General features: G+C 45.7%; 1 protein-coding gene across 1 annotated transcript in view; it reads left to right on the top strand.

The window, feature by feature from the left end:
- The first annotated feature begins 3,125 nt into the window (after positions 1-3,125).
- The window catches only part of LOC117051001 (putative uncharacterized protein C1orf196), a 43,543-nt gene continuing 30,584 nt past the window's right edge, over positions 3,126-16,084 (top strand). Inside the window, exon 1 of the mRNA XM_033157004.1 lies at positions 3,126-3,269. Coding sequence (XP_033012895.1) covers positions 3,149-3,269 — 121 coding nt within the window. The 5' untranslated portion in view covers positions 3,126-3,148. The remainder of the gene's footprint in view (positions 3,270-16,084) is intronic.

Genomic DNA, 16,084 nt, shown 5'->3' on the forward strand with positions numbered 1-16,084 from the left:
AGTATTGGCTGGCAGCAGCTCTCCAGGGCTTCAAGGAGGGTTCCTTCCCATACCTATCGGATGATGCCAGGAATTTACCATCAGATCTGCTTCCAAAGCAGATTTTCTATCATGGGGCTCCAGGCCTTCGTCCAATACCGCTTCCTTTGCAAGCAGGAAGTAGTGGGGTGGAGTTCCTGCTGAGCCTGTAGCCAGCCTGCCACTTCCAAGGGTGGCCAGCCCCAGAGTTTTCCAGTAGCCTGGGGAGGAAGGAGGACTTTGAGCAACGTGAGCACATGTCAGAAAGGGGGGTACGCCATAGGAATGCCAAGTTAGCTACTCCAAATGATGTAGCTTTGAAACTGCAGAAAGCATTTTCTCTTACTGTCTTTTGCACCAATATTTTCTTAAGCCATAAAAAACCCTCATTTTCTGCCCAAAAGAAAATTCAGATCTCTGCATGTGGTCCAATTAAGGGAGCATCTGGCTTCAGCTTGGAAGACAAATGGATAAAAACCCTCCAAAAGTTTTACAATCTCACTTTCCACCACGTCAGATTTATAAGATGGCTGTTTTTATACATGCAGCAGGCTTGTGTTTATTATTTGCAATGCAGATTTCAGAAAGCAAGTGGTTTTCTTGGTAAACTAGATGGATCCTTGCTACTTCCTCTGATCCAGCAGAGCAGCTGGAATGGCTGTGACTGCCTCTCAGCTGAGAGCAGCCAAGCAACAGCACCACCTTGTGGGAAATGTATCACACTCCCTTTTTTGTAGCAAACAAAACTAAATTGATGGAAAAACATGTATGTGCATGGTGAATTTTTAGAATTGAAATGGGGGAAGGCACACCTATTCCCCCCCCCCCCGAGTTGGGACTGACGAGAGGTATATAGTCCTGTGATGCAACTGACTGCTGGGATGGGGCAGCAGGGGAGGGGGTGGAAATAATAATCTGCAGGTGCCAATGCCTGATGGAAAAACCTCAGACCTGAAAGCTCATTGCAGACCTCTGGCCAGCAGGACTGTGCTAAGACCAAGCCCTTTTCAAGGCAAAACCCTCTTCTTCTACACTTTGCACCCTGCTGGAATGTGTCCTTGAACTGGGAAAATGCTTCTTCTTTGCCTGGAGGGAGAGAGATGGTTTGTGTGTAGTTGGAATGGTAAGAGTTGCTCCCATTGCTTTGCTCACTATTGCTTCAGCCTGCATGTAGCCCCTGGAAAGTGTCCCTCAAGGGAATGCTCCCCACTGGCTCAAAAGCACACACACACATGCACATGTTCTAAGCTGACCCATGCATGTGGACACAAAGTGTAGGGGGAGAGAATGCGCCACCCGCAAATGTTTTTTGAAAGTTCAAATACCTAGACTCCTAAGTTCTAGGCGTGTGGGCCTAATGTCTGTTCGGGGGAATCCTATTGCAAACCAACCCTGTGTGTGCCCCCACGCCTGACTTTTCTGTATAAAGCAGGAAAGCCTAAAAGGGGGGCGGGATCAAGCCTTCTTGATCAATGTGATGTGGGAGAAAAGAAAACCTATATGGCATGGAATTCTAATGTATAAGATGTTTCACTGTAAGAAAACTTGGGAAATAAGTTTTATCATTGGCAGAAGTGCATACAGGAGCATAGGAAACTTGCCTTATGCTGAGTCAGAGCATGGAGGTATTTAAGCAAAGGTTGGGTGGCGATCTGTCATCTATGATCTAGTTGAGATTCACGCATTTCAGGGGGTTGGACTAGATGACCCTCGGGATCCCTTCCAAATCTACAATTTTAAGATTCCATGATTGGTCCCATCTAGCGCAGTACTGTCAATGCTGATGCACAGTGCCTCTCTGGAATGTTATTGTATTGTAGGAAAAGGCCATAGCTCAGGGGTAGAAAACTAACTTCTGACACGGCATTCTACACATTAATTCTGCATTGTATGAAGGGCCACTTCTCTTGGACAATGGTCTCTGGCTGCATGGAGCTTACACTTTAAAAAGATGGCCAGGGTCTAGAATATGCACTTGCATCCATTAGGTGCATAATTTTGTCTGGCTTGTAGAGGCTGGTGATTCCTGCATTGCAGTGGGTTGAACTAGATGACCCTCAGGGCTCCCTTCCAATTCTACAATTCTTTTTTTTTTTAAAGCAGGGCTCTATCATTTCCTTAAGGGTTATATTCTAGGGGAGATACATGCTCTGGTCCTCTTCATTCATCATCATTTCACCCTTGCTGAACACAGAGGTGAGGAGGAAGCAGGCACTTGAAATGGGTCCCTTTCTCGAGCCTGCTATTTCCATCTTTTTCCAGAAGAGCTTTCTCTTTTTTCATTGCTGAGTTGGAGTGGGATGTAAGTGGGGGGGGGTGGAGGAGGAGAAAAGACTGCAGCAGATGCAAAGGCAACACTTGGAAGCTCCTCCTGCTTCTCTGTTTCAGATTGGGAGGGAGAGATTTTGAGTGGAGGCACGAACCACAAACCGATGCCAGGCGGCAGACTGGACTGTGCTGTCAGTGGATGCTTGCGTGCTGTCAAGTGGCACAACTGCAGCTGAGGGGGGGGGTGGCAGAGAAGAAGATGAGCTGGTGGAAGCAAAGAGGGAAGCCACCGTGGTAGCAGTGGCGGTCAGAGAGGTGTGTGTCCAGCAGCTTTGGATCGGGGCCTGCCTCAAATTGCCGACCACCTTACCAAAATATTTTTGCCTCGTCGACAATTCCTGGAGCATTGGGAGTCTGACAGAGTGATAGATGATCTTGGTTCCTTGCGAGAGCCGGGAGGAGAGCCGCCCTCTTCAGAAACCAAAGACTTTAAACAACGGGGGAAAGAGTTGAGATTTGCAAGCTTAGAAGGCTTGGTGACTAAATGTTTGCTAACATCTTCCCGAGCACATGTATGAAGGGGTGTGCGATGGTGCATTTCGGGAAACGTTTGGAATCCTCTGCAAGGAAGCACTTGATTTGACAGGCTTTGAAAGAAGACTTTCTGGAACGGGCTGCACCAGAGAAGAGAGCACTTTATAAATTGCAGAAAGTGTCTTTCGTAAAGGAGCCTAGTTCGCTTGGAGCAGCCTCAGAGCTAGATCATCAGTGGGCGGCCTGCTCCCATCTCATTGCATTCTTCACTTAACGGGGTGTGATAAAGAAGAAGAGATACTTCCAAGGTTGAAGTCTCTTCCTGCATATGACTAATCCAGGAGACCCTATCAAAGTTATGGAGACCTCAGCTATGACCTCTGGCCCTGTGGTTTGCCCAGTCACCTTTTCACAAGTCTTTGGGCATCAGTGCCAACTTCTGGAAGCAGGTAAGAGGAGGGCCAAAGCATCTGAAATGGTCGTTTTGGGGTGTGGCAATGTTTTCAGAGCACTGGTGACATCACTGAGAAATGGCATCCCAGCATCCCTTGCAAGACGCATCATGTTAGGTGGCCGCTTGGAGAGGTGGGTGAAAGGGGGTGGTTTCGAAATCCTGGTGAAGAATGTGAAACTTTTCTTTTTTGCATGTTGTAGAACATTGTAGACACCTGCCAGGGATTTGATAGGAAATGCTTCTTTTGCTCACGGCAAAGAGCAAAAAGGTGTCATGGCTATACCAGGGCACCTGTAACACTCCAGATATTGCTGGACTTCTGCATCTGCTTTGCATGCAGAAGGTCACAGGTCCAGTCCCTGGTTTCTCCAGGTAGGGTTGTGTACCCCCTTGCCTAAAACATTGGAAAGCCTGGGGCAGCTGGTGTAGCAAATACTGAGCTAAAAAATGGACCAAGGGTTTGAGTCAGTGCAAGGCAACTTCCTGTGTTGCAAACCCATCCCTGGTTCTCTCCCATGAGTGCCTTCCAGTATGGACAATGATCAATGGCTATGAGAGTTGTCATTCAACAATGTATGGAGGCCTCATCCCGAACTACACGGATGTTATCTCATTGCTGTAACATGAGTCAACGTTAAGCAGACATGCCGGTCTCTATTGGGGTGGTTGGGTGGGAATGTCAGTCTGGTTTGGGCTGGGTTGTGCTCCAAATCAAGGGAAAGGCTTAAACGTAAGGACTGAGAGGAGAGGGGTGTGTGGGGTGGTAGGTCTGCCGACAAAGGCTTCAGAAATGTTAGTGAGGATGGGAGGTTTGGGGAGAGGGAATGTTTAGGCTCTGTTGCTGCTTACTGACTCATGAAGGGTTATTAGTAGGTCTGAGGCAGATGATGAAGCACTTTTTGCAAAGCAAAATAAATTTAAGCTGCAGGAGCAAAGGGAAGGGGGGAGCTCATAGATGCTGCTCTACCCTAGCTGTGATATGGACAAATGCCAGAAGACAGCTTATAGTGTGGATGGTGGTGGCTGCAGCAGCCTTCATTTCAGGACCATGGATAGCTCCAATGGTATCTTACTCAACAGAGGCCTTTTCTCCCTTTTGTATCAGGCTGCCCTTGGCAGGCTCCGCCCCTTCCTGAAGAGTGGTGAGCCTTAAAAGAGGCAGTCCCCTAGCCTGGCTCCTACTCTCATTGGTCACCCCCACCCACCGACCCATTCCCCATTGTTTGTGCTACACTATTGAAGCAGAAACGGGGGGAGTGTTAGGCCCTTGGACTAATTCCTTGGGGAGGTGAGGATCTGGCTTGGAGGATGCTCAACAGGTTACTGGCTGGCAGGGTCACCGTTGGTGTTATCAATGCCTAAGCCCAGAATCTCTCTAGTTTCCCTGACCCAACCAACTCCTGGCTGCTGCCTGGTACACTCCCCTTGGGCAGTGGGGTTCCTGTCACCAGGGTCATCACCAAAGGAAGTCAACTCTTTGACCTCTCCAGATATGACTGGGAGATCCCCAGAGAGCTTCTGCCAGTTCTCTATAGAGATAGATGGACCCCATGGTGTGACTCTGCATAAGGTTGCTTCATATATTCCTTATGCTGTAATGCAGGGGGTAGGTAACCTCAGGCTCTTCCCAAACACAGACCCTCCTAGACCACTCCCCTTTCCCACAAATCGCACCCCTTACCAGCCGTGCTCCTTGCCATCCTTGAATGCCTGGATGGAGTGCGCTCTTGAACTGCAATAATAATTCCTCTGGCTTGTTTGGATGGAGAGATCTGTGAAATTTCTGCTTTGGGTAGAATCCCTGCAATACATGAAATGTTACGGTGAGAGACACATACATTGCTCTACCCACTTCTGCCTCTGCTCCCAACTACCCCAAGCTTAGTTTCCCATGAGGCAATGCAGCCCTCAGGCTGAATCATTTCCTCACCCCATTGCAATGTGATTCCTAAGGCAAGTTCCCCCCGGCATCACTGAAGCCTCATTCTGTCCCAGCCAGCGTTTCTGTGCATTGCTCAAAAGCAGAATGCATTGTGATGATCCAGCCTAGAAGTATACAAGGCATGTAATTGTCTCGAGCAACAAAGATGCTAGGTTGGCCTCAACTAGGGCCAGGGCCTTCTCAGTATTGGCCCCGACTTGGTGGAACAGTCTATTACAAGAGACCAGGGCCCTGCGGGATTTGGCATCTTTCCGCAGGGCCTGCAAGACAGAGCTGTTCCACCTGGCCTTTGGGTTGGTTTCTGTGTGATACTTATGCTTCATTCTTTTATTGGTGGGTTATTTGAAAATTGAGACTGCAGTTTTAATATTGAATTTTTAAATTTGTATTTTAATCTGTTATTTTAAATTGATTGTGTTTATGTTTTTGCTGTGTTAGCCACCCTGAGTGTTAGCCACCCTGAGTCCGGTTTTTGGCTGGGAAGGGCGGGGTATAAATAAATTTATTATTATTATTATTATTATTATTATTATTATTATTATTATTATTATTTCTTGTTTATACCCTGCCCGTCTGACTGTGTTTCCTCGGCCACTCTGGGCAGCTCCTAATAGAATATTAATTATAATAACAATAAAGTGATCAAACATTAAAAATTCCCCTAAACAGGGCTACCTTCAGGTGTCTTCTAAAAATCAGATACAGTTGTACCTCGTGTTGCGTTCGCTGCGGGTTGCGAACGGCATGGGTTACGAACGTGCCGAACCCGGAAGTAACGGAACAGATTACTTCCGGGTTCGGCAGGTCACGCATGCGCAGACGTGCGCAGTGACATCACGCGCATGCACAAACACGCTGGATTGTGACCTGTGCATGTGCAGAAGCGGCGCTGTGGGTTGCGGACTTCTCAGGATGTGAACGGGGCTCTGGAATGGATCCCGTTCGTATCTAGAGCTACCACTGTAGTTGTTTATTTCCTTGACATCAGATGGGAGGGCGTTCCACAAGGCAGGCGCCACTACGAGAAGGCCCTCTGCCTGGTTCCCTGTACCTTCACTTCTCGCAGTGAGGTAACTGCCAGGAGGCCCTCAGAGCTGGACACTCCTTCAGGCATACTGGGCCAAGGCCATTTAGAAGCTCTGGCCAGCTCAGGAACAGATGCAGTTGGCATACGGGCTTCTTCTGGGAAAGGTTTTCCTGGTTACCACTGCCACCTGTGCACCCTGATGTAAGGTTGAATCCTCAAGCTATGAACCTCATTCTTCAATGGTTCTACTGGGCCATCCAAAAGTGGTTGAATCTCTATCCCAGAGTCTGTTCTCCCTCTTGGCCTCTAACATTTCTGGATTAAATCTATTAGCTCTGATGCAACCCTTTCCTGCCTCCCAACGCCAGTTGAGAATCTCAACAACTTCTGTAATGGTGGATTATTAGTTTTACCCTCCTCCAAATGTCTGTATTCATCTATTCAGCTGTAGGCTATGCTGAAGCCTGAATCTGGGGAACCTAGACGTCTATAAGGATGAGACTAACACCCAGAATGGGGTCTAATTAAACATACTTCAGGACATAATATGGAATAATGAGACCTCAAGGCTTTAATTTTCAAAGCAGTATGTTTCCAGTCATCAGGAAAGGAAATGCAAGTGGGTTTTGCAGAATAATATAGAAAACTGATGGGATCTGGTACATGTTGTTTGAATGCATGCTTTTTATGCATCCCCCCCACCCAAGAAATCCACACACAAGGAGAAGGGTACAGACCCATGATTGAGTACCAGCAAGACTAAAGTGGGACAAAATTATATGTTCAGCCCACCCCTAGGACAGAGCACGTAGACTTCATGGCTATTTGTTCATTTATATCATTGATATATCACTTGATATAATAATAAATCTCTAAATGGTTTACATTAAAAATCAAAGTACAAACAATAGCATTCAATCAAGTTTCCGAAAAACTACGTTAACGCAGGACAAAACAAAATATCACAGATAACACCCAGAGCTCTCTGTGAAGAGGGATTGAAGCCACTCTTGGAATTATAGCTCTTTGAGGGGAACAGGAGACTCCTAACAACTCTCAGCACCCTTAACAAACTACAGCTCTCAGGATTCTTTGGGGGGAAGCCATGACTGCATAAAGTTAAATGTATGTTGTGAATATGGCCTCTGTCTGGCAGCCATACATTGCTTCCCCCATTCCCTGCCTGCCTTCAAAGTACCAACCCAAACAAATTTGCTTTGCAATGACCAGCCAGTCACTCAGCGCAGCATGATCTGAATGGACATAATGAAGTGCAGAGTATTTTGGGCTTTCAGAGACACAGAAAAATCCCCTTGCCTGTGGCAAAGGATGCTTTGTCTCCTGTCAGCAGTAAGCAGAAAAGAGGTAGCTAACATGCAGAGACTCCGAAAAGACAAGAGAGCTCTCCGGTAGACTTCTTTGAAACGTCTCTTTCCAACTTATCCTGAGATCTCGCTTTCTTTTAAAGTTATTGCAATTATAAGAAAATTAAAAGGGGGGCAGCGGGACTCAGCTCTCATTAACAATAAGCATAGTCCACCCATCAAAAGGACGTGGGTGGCGCTGTGGGTTAAACCACAGAGCCTAGGGCTTGTCGATCAGAAGGTCAGCAGTTCGAATCCCCACGATGGGGTGGGCTCCCGTTGCTCGGTCCCAGCTCCTGCCAACCTAGCAGTTTGAAAGCATGTCAAAGTGCAAGTAGATAAATAGGTACCACTCTGGCGGGAAGGTAAACAGCATTTTGTGTTGCTCTGGTTCGCCAGAAGCGGCTTAGTCATGCTGGCCACATGACCCGGAAGCTGTCTGCGGAACCTGCCAATGCAGGGAAAGTCCTTTCCAGCCCTTTAACAGCGACCTTGTCATAGCAGCGCCTGCGTGCCTGTGTGGCTGTGGGGAAAAGGTGGTTAAACCTGCAAAGTAAGCATCAATTGAGGGAGTGGAGGGTGGGGAAGCTGTGAATCCAACGGCCACTTCCCAGGTATGACTCAAGTTCTATTGTGTGTACTGTATAATCCCTCCTTCTACCCAGCCAATCCCCCTGGCAACACCTCCCCAGCCGGGATTGGGTGGCTGCTAGAGTAGGTGGAGTCCACAGGTATCCCAACCTGGGGAAGGCGATGCCAGGACCAACTGCCAGGAGCCGCACCATGATCCAATGGGGCTACTCGTGACCACGCAAAAGGCGCACCCCATTTGATGTGGGGGAACGCTCATTCCCCAATATAATGCATTTTTGTATCTTATTTTCACTGACATTTGCGTTTTTATGCATACTTTCCCCAAACATGTGTATTTCTGTACACATTGGCTGGTTGGAGAATGGCACTGCAAAATCTGAAGGTGTGAATGTTGAAAGATAGCTGTGTTTCAGTTTGCAGATTGGCTCAAGAAGTGCAGATTGAGTACTTTTCCATTAAAAAATTCCTCCCTCTTGTCTGGTGCTGTGTTGTTGTTTTCCCCAATGTTCTCCACCAATTTATAGGAAAAGAAACTGCCCTTGAACATTAACAAGGAGAGGGAACCTTTTGGTGAAATTCTCATGTATAGGATTGCATTTTGCTTCATGTGCTTTCAAGGGTGCCAAATGGGGATGGTCCCTGCCCTGGTTGGTGTGTTGTGGGTGTAGAATCCATCATGGGCAGCATGCTAAGTCCTCACCCAAAAAACTGGCTCAGCCCTTGCCTAAAGTCAAAGACATTACTCACCACATCTCAAACTGCTTTTCCTAAGTGCCCAAATCACATCGATCATCCCTGCAATTCTTACATCATCATCTACCATGTATATTACAAAACAAGTCTGTTGAAAGCAAATGGAAACTTTTAATAAGATAATAAGCCTAGTGGTGGCACTAGTCCCTTTGAATATGAATAAGCCCAGTGAGGCAGAGTGAGGCAGAGCCTTCATTTTGCTCTGAAAAGGGCTGAGCAAAGAACCCTAGAATTGTAGATTTGAAGATACCCCCAAGGTATCATCTAGTCAAACTCCCTGCAATGCAGGAGAGAACACGGACAAATTATTTAAGGGGTGCATACAGAGAAGGGAAGAAAACCTTGGCAGAACAGAAGGTTCCTTGTGGTTTGTTCCTTCTCTCATTTTTCTTTTTAAAATCCACAAATCAATATTTGTTTACACATCCAAGTTATATTTCCACACAATTATATTTCATTGCATGGGATAAACCATTGATTATAAGAGGACTGGCTGTGAGCTGATGTTATCTATATTCTTTGTGATCTAAATAAGAAAGGTCTTTTGAAGAGAAATTGAACATGTTTTGAACAGAGGTTGGGTGGCCACCGGTCAGGGATTCTTTAGCTGCGATTCATGCATTTCAGGGGGTTAGAAAAGATGACCCTCTTGGGGTCCCTTCCAGCTCTACCATTTTATGATTCCATTTATATACTGAGATCTTTTGTGAGCATCATAAGAAGATGCCAGGATGGTGACCTCTGGTATATAACCTGTATACAAAGTAAAGGTAAAGGGACCCCTGACCATTAGGTCCAATAGCAAATGACTCTGGGGTTGCGGCGCTCATCTCGCTTTACTGGTACAGCTTCTGGGTCATGTGGCCAGCATGACTAAGCCACTTCTGGCAAACCAGGGCAGCACACAGAAACGCTGTTTACCTTCCTGCCAGAGTGGTACCTATTTATCTACTTGCACTGTATGCTTGCGAACTGCTAGGTTGGCAGGAGCAGGGACCAAGCAACGGGAGCTCACCCCGTCAAGGGGATTCAAACCACCAACCTTCTGATCAGCAAGCTCTAGGCTCTGTGGTTTAACCCACAGTGCCACCCACGTCCTATAAATACAATTTAAATGTATATTTTGGGCATGTCCTTTTAAAAAAAAAACCCTCCAGGAAAAAAGGATCATAATGGACCTGGGCATACAAAACTAACATGGAACAGGAATAGGCTCATCTCTAGCATATTTGGCTATGAATAAGTTTTTTTGTTTTGTTTTTAAACCCTCCTACCCCAAAGGCAAAACTGGGTCTCATTTAGGCATCGATTTTCCAGAGGCAGGTGCCATAACTGGGAAACCTGAGCAGGTAGACCACTTGCTCTTGTTTCCACATTTCCTCTGCTGAAGAAAAGGAAGAAACAAATTAAAACTGAGCTTGCAGGAATCTGTCGAAACAAACCTTTAGTGACAGCTCTCCTTCCCAAATACCCACAGTGACTGAAAGTCATATATATGGCGGTGTCAGTCTCGATGTGACCCTAGTTGCCCGTGCCTGGAAGCTCAATCCTTATTCCTGAGTGCATGAAAGTTTCTCAAGTACATTTGCTCCAGTTGTGAATCTTTCGTGATAGCAAGTCAGAGAACTGTTGGAGGGTATGGAGTTATGCTACCCCCGAGCCAAGGAGATAAATTACTGTACAACCTTTAGAAGACATCTTAAGGCAGCCCTGTATAGGGATTAAAAAAATTCTTTTTAAAAATGTTTTATTGTGTTTTTATATGAGTTGGAAGCTGCCCAGAGTGGCTGGGGCAACCCAGTCAGATGGGTGGCATATAAATAATAAACTGATGATGATGGATTAGGACATCCCTGCGGAGGATATGCCCCACAGAACAACTTAGCTGATGCATTTTGTACTACAGTGGTACCTCGGGTTACAGACGCTTCCAGTTACAGACTCCGCTAACCCAGAAACAGTACCTTGGGTTAAGGACTTTGCTTCAAGATGAGAACAGAAATTGCGCAGCGGCCGCAGGAGGCCCCATTAGCTAAAGTGGTACCTGTCAGGGTCGAGTCAGATGAGGAGGAGTGGTGGCATGCCCCCCTCCCCTGACAAGGCAGCACCCACAGAGGAATCTGAGGAATTCGTACCTGGGGAAGACTGGTGGCGGCACTCCTCAGAAGAGGAGGAATCTGACAGGGAGGAGGAGGGAAGACCAGAGCTAGAGGAAGAAGTTGAACCAGAAGCAGGTCCCAGCCAGGAGGGGAATCAGCCAATCCCCTCTCCTCCTCCCTTCTCAGCTGTAGAACGCTGAACTGAGAAGCAAAGGTGGCAATTAGACACAGCTGTAGCTCATAAGAAGTGTGGGAGTGAACCGGCTTCTTAGGGAGGCTGGCTGACCCATTCTGGAGCGTCTGCAACTACTGTGCTGAGCACGTGGTTGCTTTTGCTCGTCCTGTTCCTGTGTTCCTGGCTTGTTCCTGACTGACTTGGATTGTTCCTGACTGACTTGGCTTGTTCCTGACTTGGGCTTCTCCTGACCCCAGTACTGATACCTGACTTCGGCTGGCTTCTGACCTGGACTGTTTGACCTTGGCTTATCTCACTCTGACTGCTGCGCTCCAGCACGCCAACTTGTTGGTGCCCTAACAGTACCTCAGGTTAAGAACGGACCTCCAGAACGAATTAAGTTCCTAACCCGATGTACCACTGTAGTTGCAACTTCCAAAGTAACCTTAAGGGTAGCTCCCCAAACAACACATTGTACCAATCCAGTCTTGAGGATACCAATGCATGTACCATAAGGTGGCGACTCTATATGCTACCTCCAGTCACAGATGCCTTTGGATTCTAGATGCTGTGGGGCAACTGGTCTCCTGTCCTGCTTGCAAAGAAACATCCGCTTGACCACCGTAGTAAACAGACTAATGGACCAGATAAGCCTTCGGTCTGATTCAGCAGGGCTCTTTACGTTCTCAATACAAATGCCATCTTTCGAAGTGTCTGGGATGCATCGCTAGCTCCAGTAATGGGGGCCATCTATCTTCCTTTCTGACGGAAGGATTTAATTTGGGCAATTAATGTTCCTGAGTGGTCATCGCCGTTCCTGGAAATTGAAAGCAGGCATTTGATGTTTATGATGCTGCCGAGACAAGCCAAGCATGTGAGGCTGATTAGATTAGTCAAGGACAAGCATGGATCCAATATCCACACTTAGAAACAGCGGAAAGAATTGCAGCCGGGCCGTGTTGCCTCCAATAAATGCACAAAAGCCAACCCCAGAGTACAGGGTCCTCTAAGCAGACTGCCAGTTCAGGTGGGGATCACCTGTTAATGAACGACACCTTAACTAGTTCTACGAACCAAGGATCAGATTAAAGGCCTGATTCTTAGCGGCTAAGCAGATGCTCATCTGAAAGCCACTGGGGCTTCTAGCCACTGACAACCTTCCCCTCCATGAATCTGTCTAATCTGCTTTAAAAGCCATCCACATTGGAGGTCATCACCACATCCCATGGTAGCACATTCTAGAGTTTAACTATGGGCTGAGTGGTTATGGTACCTTCTGTTGTCTATCCCGAATCTTCCAACATTCAGCATCATTGGTCGACCCCAGGCCCCAATAAGCATTTCGCCAAAATGCTGACTCTTGTGAGAACAAACATCTCTATGACTAATCCAGAATGTGGCAACTAGAGTAGTGGCTGGAAGCAGCCACTGGGACCATATTACACCGGCCCTTAAAGACCTGCATTGGCTCCCAGTACATTTCGAAGCACAATTCAAGTGTTGGTGCTGACCTTTAAAGCCCTAAACTGCCCTATATACCTGAAGGAGCGTCTCTACTCCCACCGTCAGCCTGGACACTGAGGTCCAGCACCGAGGGCCTTCTGCCGGTTCCCTCACTGTGAGAAGTGAAGTTACAGGGAACCAGGCAGGTGGGCTTCTCAATAGTAGCACCTGCCCTGTGGAACGCCCTCCCATCGGATGTCAAGGAAATAAACAACTATCTGACTTTTAGAAGACATCTGAAGGCAGCCCTGTTTAGAGAAATTTTTAATGTTTGTTGTTTTATTGCACTTTTATATTTATGGGAAGCCACCTAGAATGGCTGGGGCAACCCAGTCAGATGTGTGGGGTACAAATAACACAATTATCTATTATCTGTAATAGGATTAGTATTCTCTGCACTGAATATAAAAATAAATTTAAAAACACACTTTATTGATCAGAATGGGCCGTGCATCATACCCCTTGAGTACAAACGCATAAGATAGCGCAGTTAATTTTTTTTAATTTCCTAGTTATTTTTATTGGCGTCCATCCGTCTCGAGAGACAATGGACAAATGCGCCTTTGGGGGTAAAGTCAAAGCACTGGAGAGTTATAGCTCCCACTGTGAGTATAGAAACTGATATGGGAATGTGGTGGGTGTGTAAGCTAATAAAAGCATACTGGGAAATGATATATAATGAATTGAAAAAAAATGTTTAAAATAACTTTTATTTTAAAAAGAAGCTTTTTTTTTAAAGGAGGTACCAATATTCCAAAGGAGCAGAAAAGACTTTTAATGTATGCGACAACAGCCACATGTCTGCTACTAGCCCAGAGATGGAAAGAAGATAAATTCCTTACCAGGGAAGAATGCCAAATCAAAGTGTTGGACTATGCCGAAACGGCAAAACTGACCGGAAAGCTCAGAAACCAAGAAGACCAAAACTTTTAATAAAGAATGGGGGGAATTTTATTATTTATCACTGTAAGCAGATGAAAACATTAGCAGGATTGCAATCACTCTAGATAATGGAGGCAATGGATTTATATAAAATATGGATTATTGAAAAAGATGCAGTAGAAACGGTTTAATAATAGGACCCACAGAGGGGAAGGTGGGAGGTCCAGAGATTCAGAGAAATCTTCAAATGTGGATGTGTATAATTGTACGGTGGTTCTTCTGTTTATGAACGCTTCTGGTTATGAATGCTTCAGGTTACAAGCTCCGCTACCCCGGAAATTGCTGCTTTGGTTATGAACTTTGCCCCAGGATGCGAATGGAAATTGCGCCCTGGCGGCACATGCGCAGCAAGAGGCCCCATTAGCGAAAGCGCGTCTCTGGATAAGAACAGTTTCAGCTTAAGAATGGACCTCCGGAACAAATTAAGTCCGTAACCAGAGGTACCACTGTATTGTTATAATTTTATACTTTTAAAATCAAATAAAAATTATTTCAAAAAGAAGAAGAAAAAGAAACTGATATGGGAGAGACGTATTCTACCGCAGCTGGGGCAGATGAAGGAATCAGGTTTCACTGTTGTACATGGTGTTTCCTCTCTCCGCACTCCTCCCAGTGCTCATTTCCGGTCTGGTCGGGGCTGTGGATACGCAACCTGCCTGTCTCCAGGCACCGGAGTCATCTGCAAGGGATTCCCACACAGCAGGGTCAATGCTTCCAGCCTTCATGTCACCTCTGCCGACATCTTTATAAGCGCAGAGATGCTCTGCCAACTGGTCTCTGAAGCCAGCTCATCCTTGGGCAGAAAAAACGTGTAGCGCTGAATAAATTTGACTTGTGCCTATCGAGCAGTTGTCGGAGGGTAATCGCTTTCCACCGTGAGACTTCAGAGCGAGGCTTTAAATAATGCCCAAAGACTCTCCGGGATGATTCCCAAGCAAGTCGCTTCTGTTTGCGGAAGTGACAGCCCGTCTGCGGCAAGAACCTCTTTGCCCGAGTCAACACCAAGAGATCACATTAAGTTATACACAAGGACAGTGTCAGGAATGGCATTTTTCATGGCTGTTTGCAAACGACGCTTGTCATACGAGGATGACTGTGAACTCATTGAAGCAGCCAGTTTCTCACCAGGGGGTTGGTTTGTTTCACTTACCTCCACCCTGTGCAGTCTTGGGGCTGGACAAATTCTCCGTGGAATCCCTGTTCAGTCTCCTTCAAAAGCGACTACTTAATCCTGGGGTTGTATTATTATTATTATTTTATTATTATTACTATTACTATTACTATTACTATTATTATTATTATTATTACTATTACTATTACTATTACTAATTATTAGTCGCTTGACACATCATAGGTCTCTGAGCACTGCACAAAATTTAGAAGCTTGAAGGATTACTTAAAATTCAGAGGGCAGGGGGCAATGCATAAAAATGAAAGTGATTGCAACAATCTTTTTTTCCCTTCAAAAACTAACAGCAAAACAGCAGCAAAACCAGCCAATGTTGGTTTCCTCACTTTTTCAGCTCTAATTTCAGTTCTTTTCATTTCTGCATCAGCTTGCAGCTATTAAAAAAATAATGTTGTGAGAAAACCCATTGTTGATGGATATCTCCCAACACAGGCAGAGTTTGTACATGATATACATGGAGTTTTGCAAGCAATGGCCCCTAATAATGCATTATTATTTGTACATTATTTTGACTATTGGAAGCATTTTTGTGTGTGTACATTTCCCCTTAATGTACACTTTTCTGTGCAGTTTTCCTTTTGGTTGGAGAACTACACTGCAAAATTCAAATGTACGAATTTAAGAAAGAGAGCTGTCATTTGGTTTGTGTATTGGTCCAAGGCAGGCAAATTAAGTGTGTTGTTGATATTAAAATATGACTGGACTGAATTTCTCCCTAGCAGAGATTCCCTTAAGTTTCAATGCCCTGATCCTACATTCATTAGACATGTTTTCAAATGATTTTTAAAAAATCATCTATGGTACTTTCAAAAGAGTGGCCTACAGATTTGGAAAAACAAATAAAGCCCTCCTTGTCAGAATTAATTTCTCCCTGGATTTTGGTGTTCAGAATTACCTAGTTTTCATTTCTAAAAGGGAAGCAGTTAGGAGTCCTCTGGTGTTCTGCTTACGAATTTTTGTTTAGGTGAGTGTTTTACCAACTCTTTCAGGTCCTTCTGTTCATTTGTATCTATTTATGTCTTGGGTCCTCATGGGAGATGGAAAATGTTGTCACTAAGCACTATCATGTTTTGGGGAAGGGTTGTGGCTTAGTAGCACAGCTTCTGCTTTGAGTGCAGAAGGTCTTAGGTTCAATACCCAGTATCTCCAAGTAAGGCAGGGAATGTCCTCTGTCTGAAACCCCAGAGAGCTGCTGCCAGTCAGTGTAGACAGTACTAGATGA

This window comes from Lacerta agilis, chromosome 8 (genome assembly GCF_009819535.1).
Source record: "Lacerta agilis isolate rLacAgi1 chromosome 8, rLacAgi1.pri, whole genome shotgun sequence".
In the NCBI taxonomy this organism is placed as follows: domain Eukaryota; kingdom Metazoa; phylum Chordata; class Lepidosauria; order Squamata; family Lacertidae; genus Lacerta; species Lacerta agilis.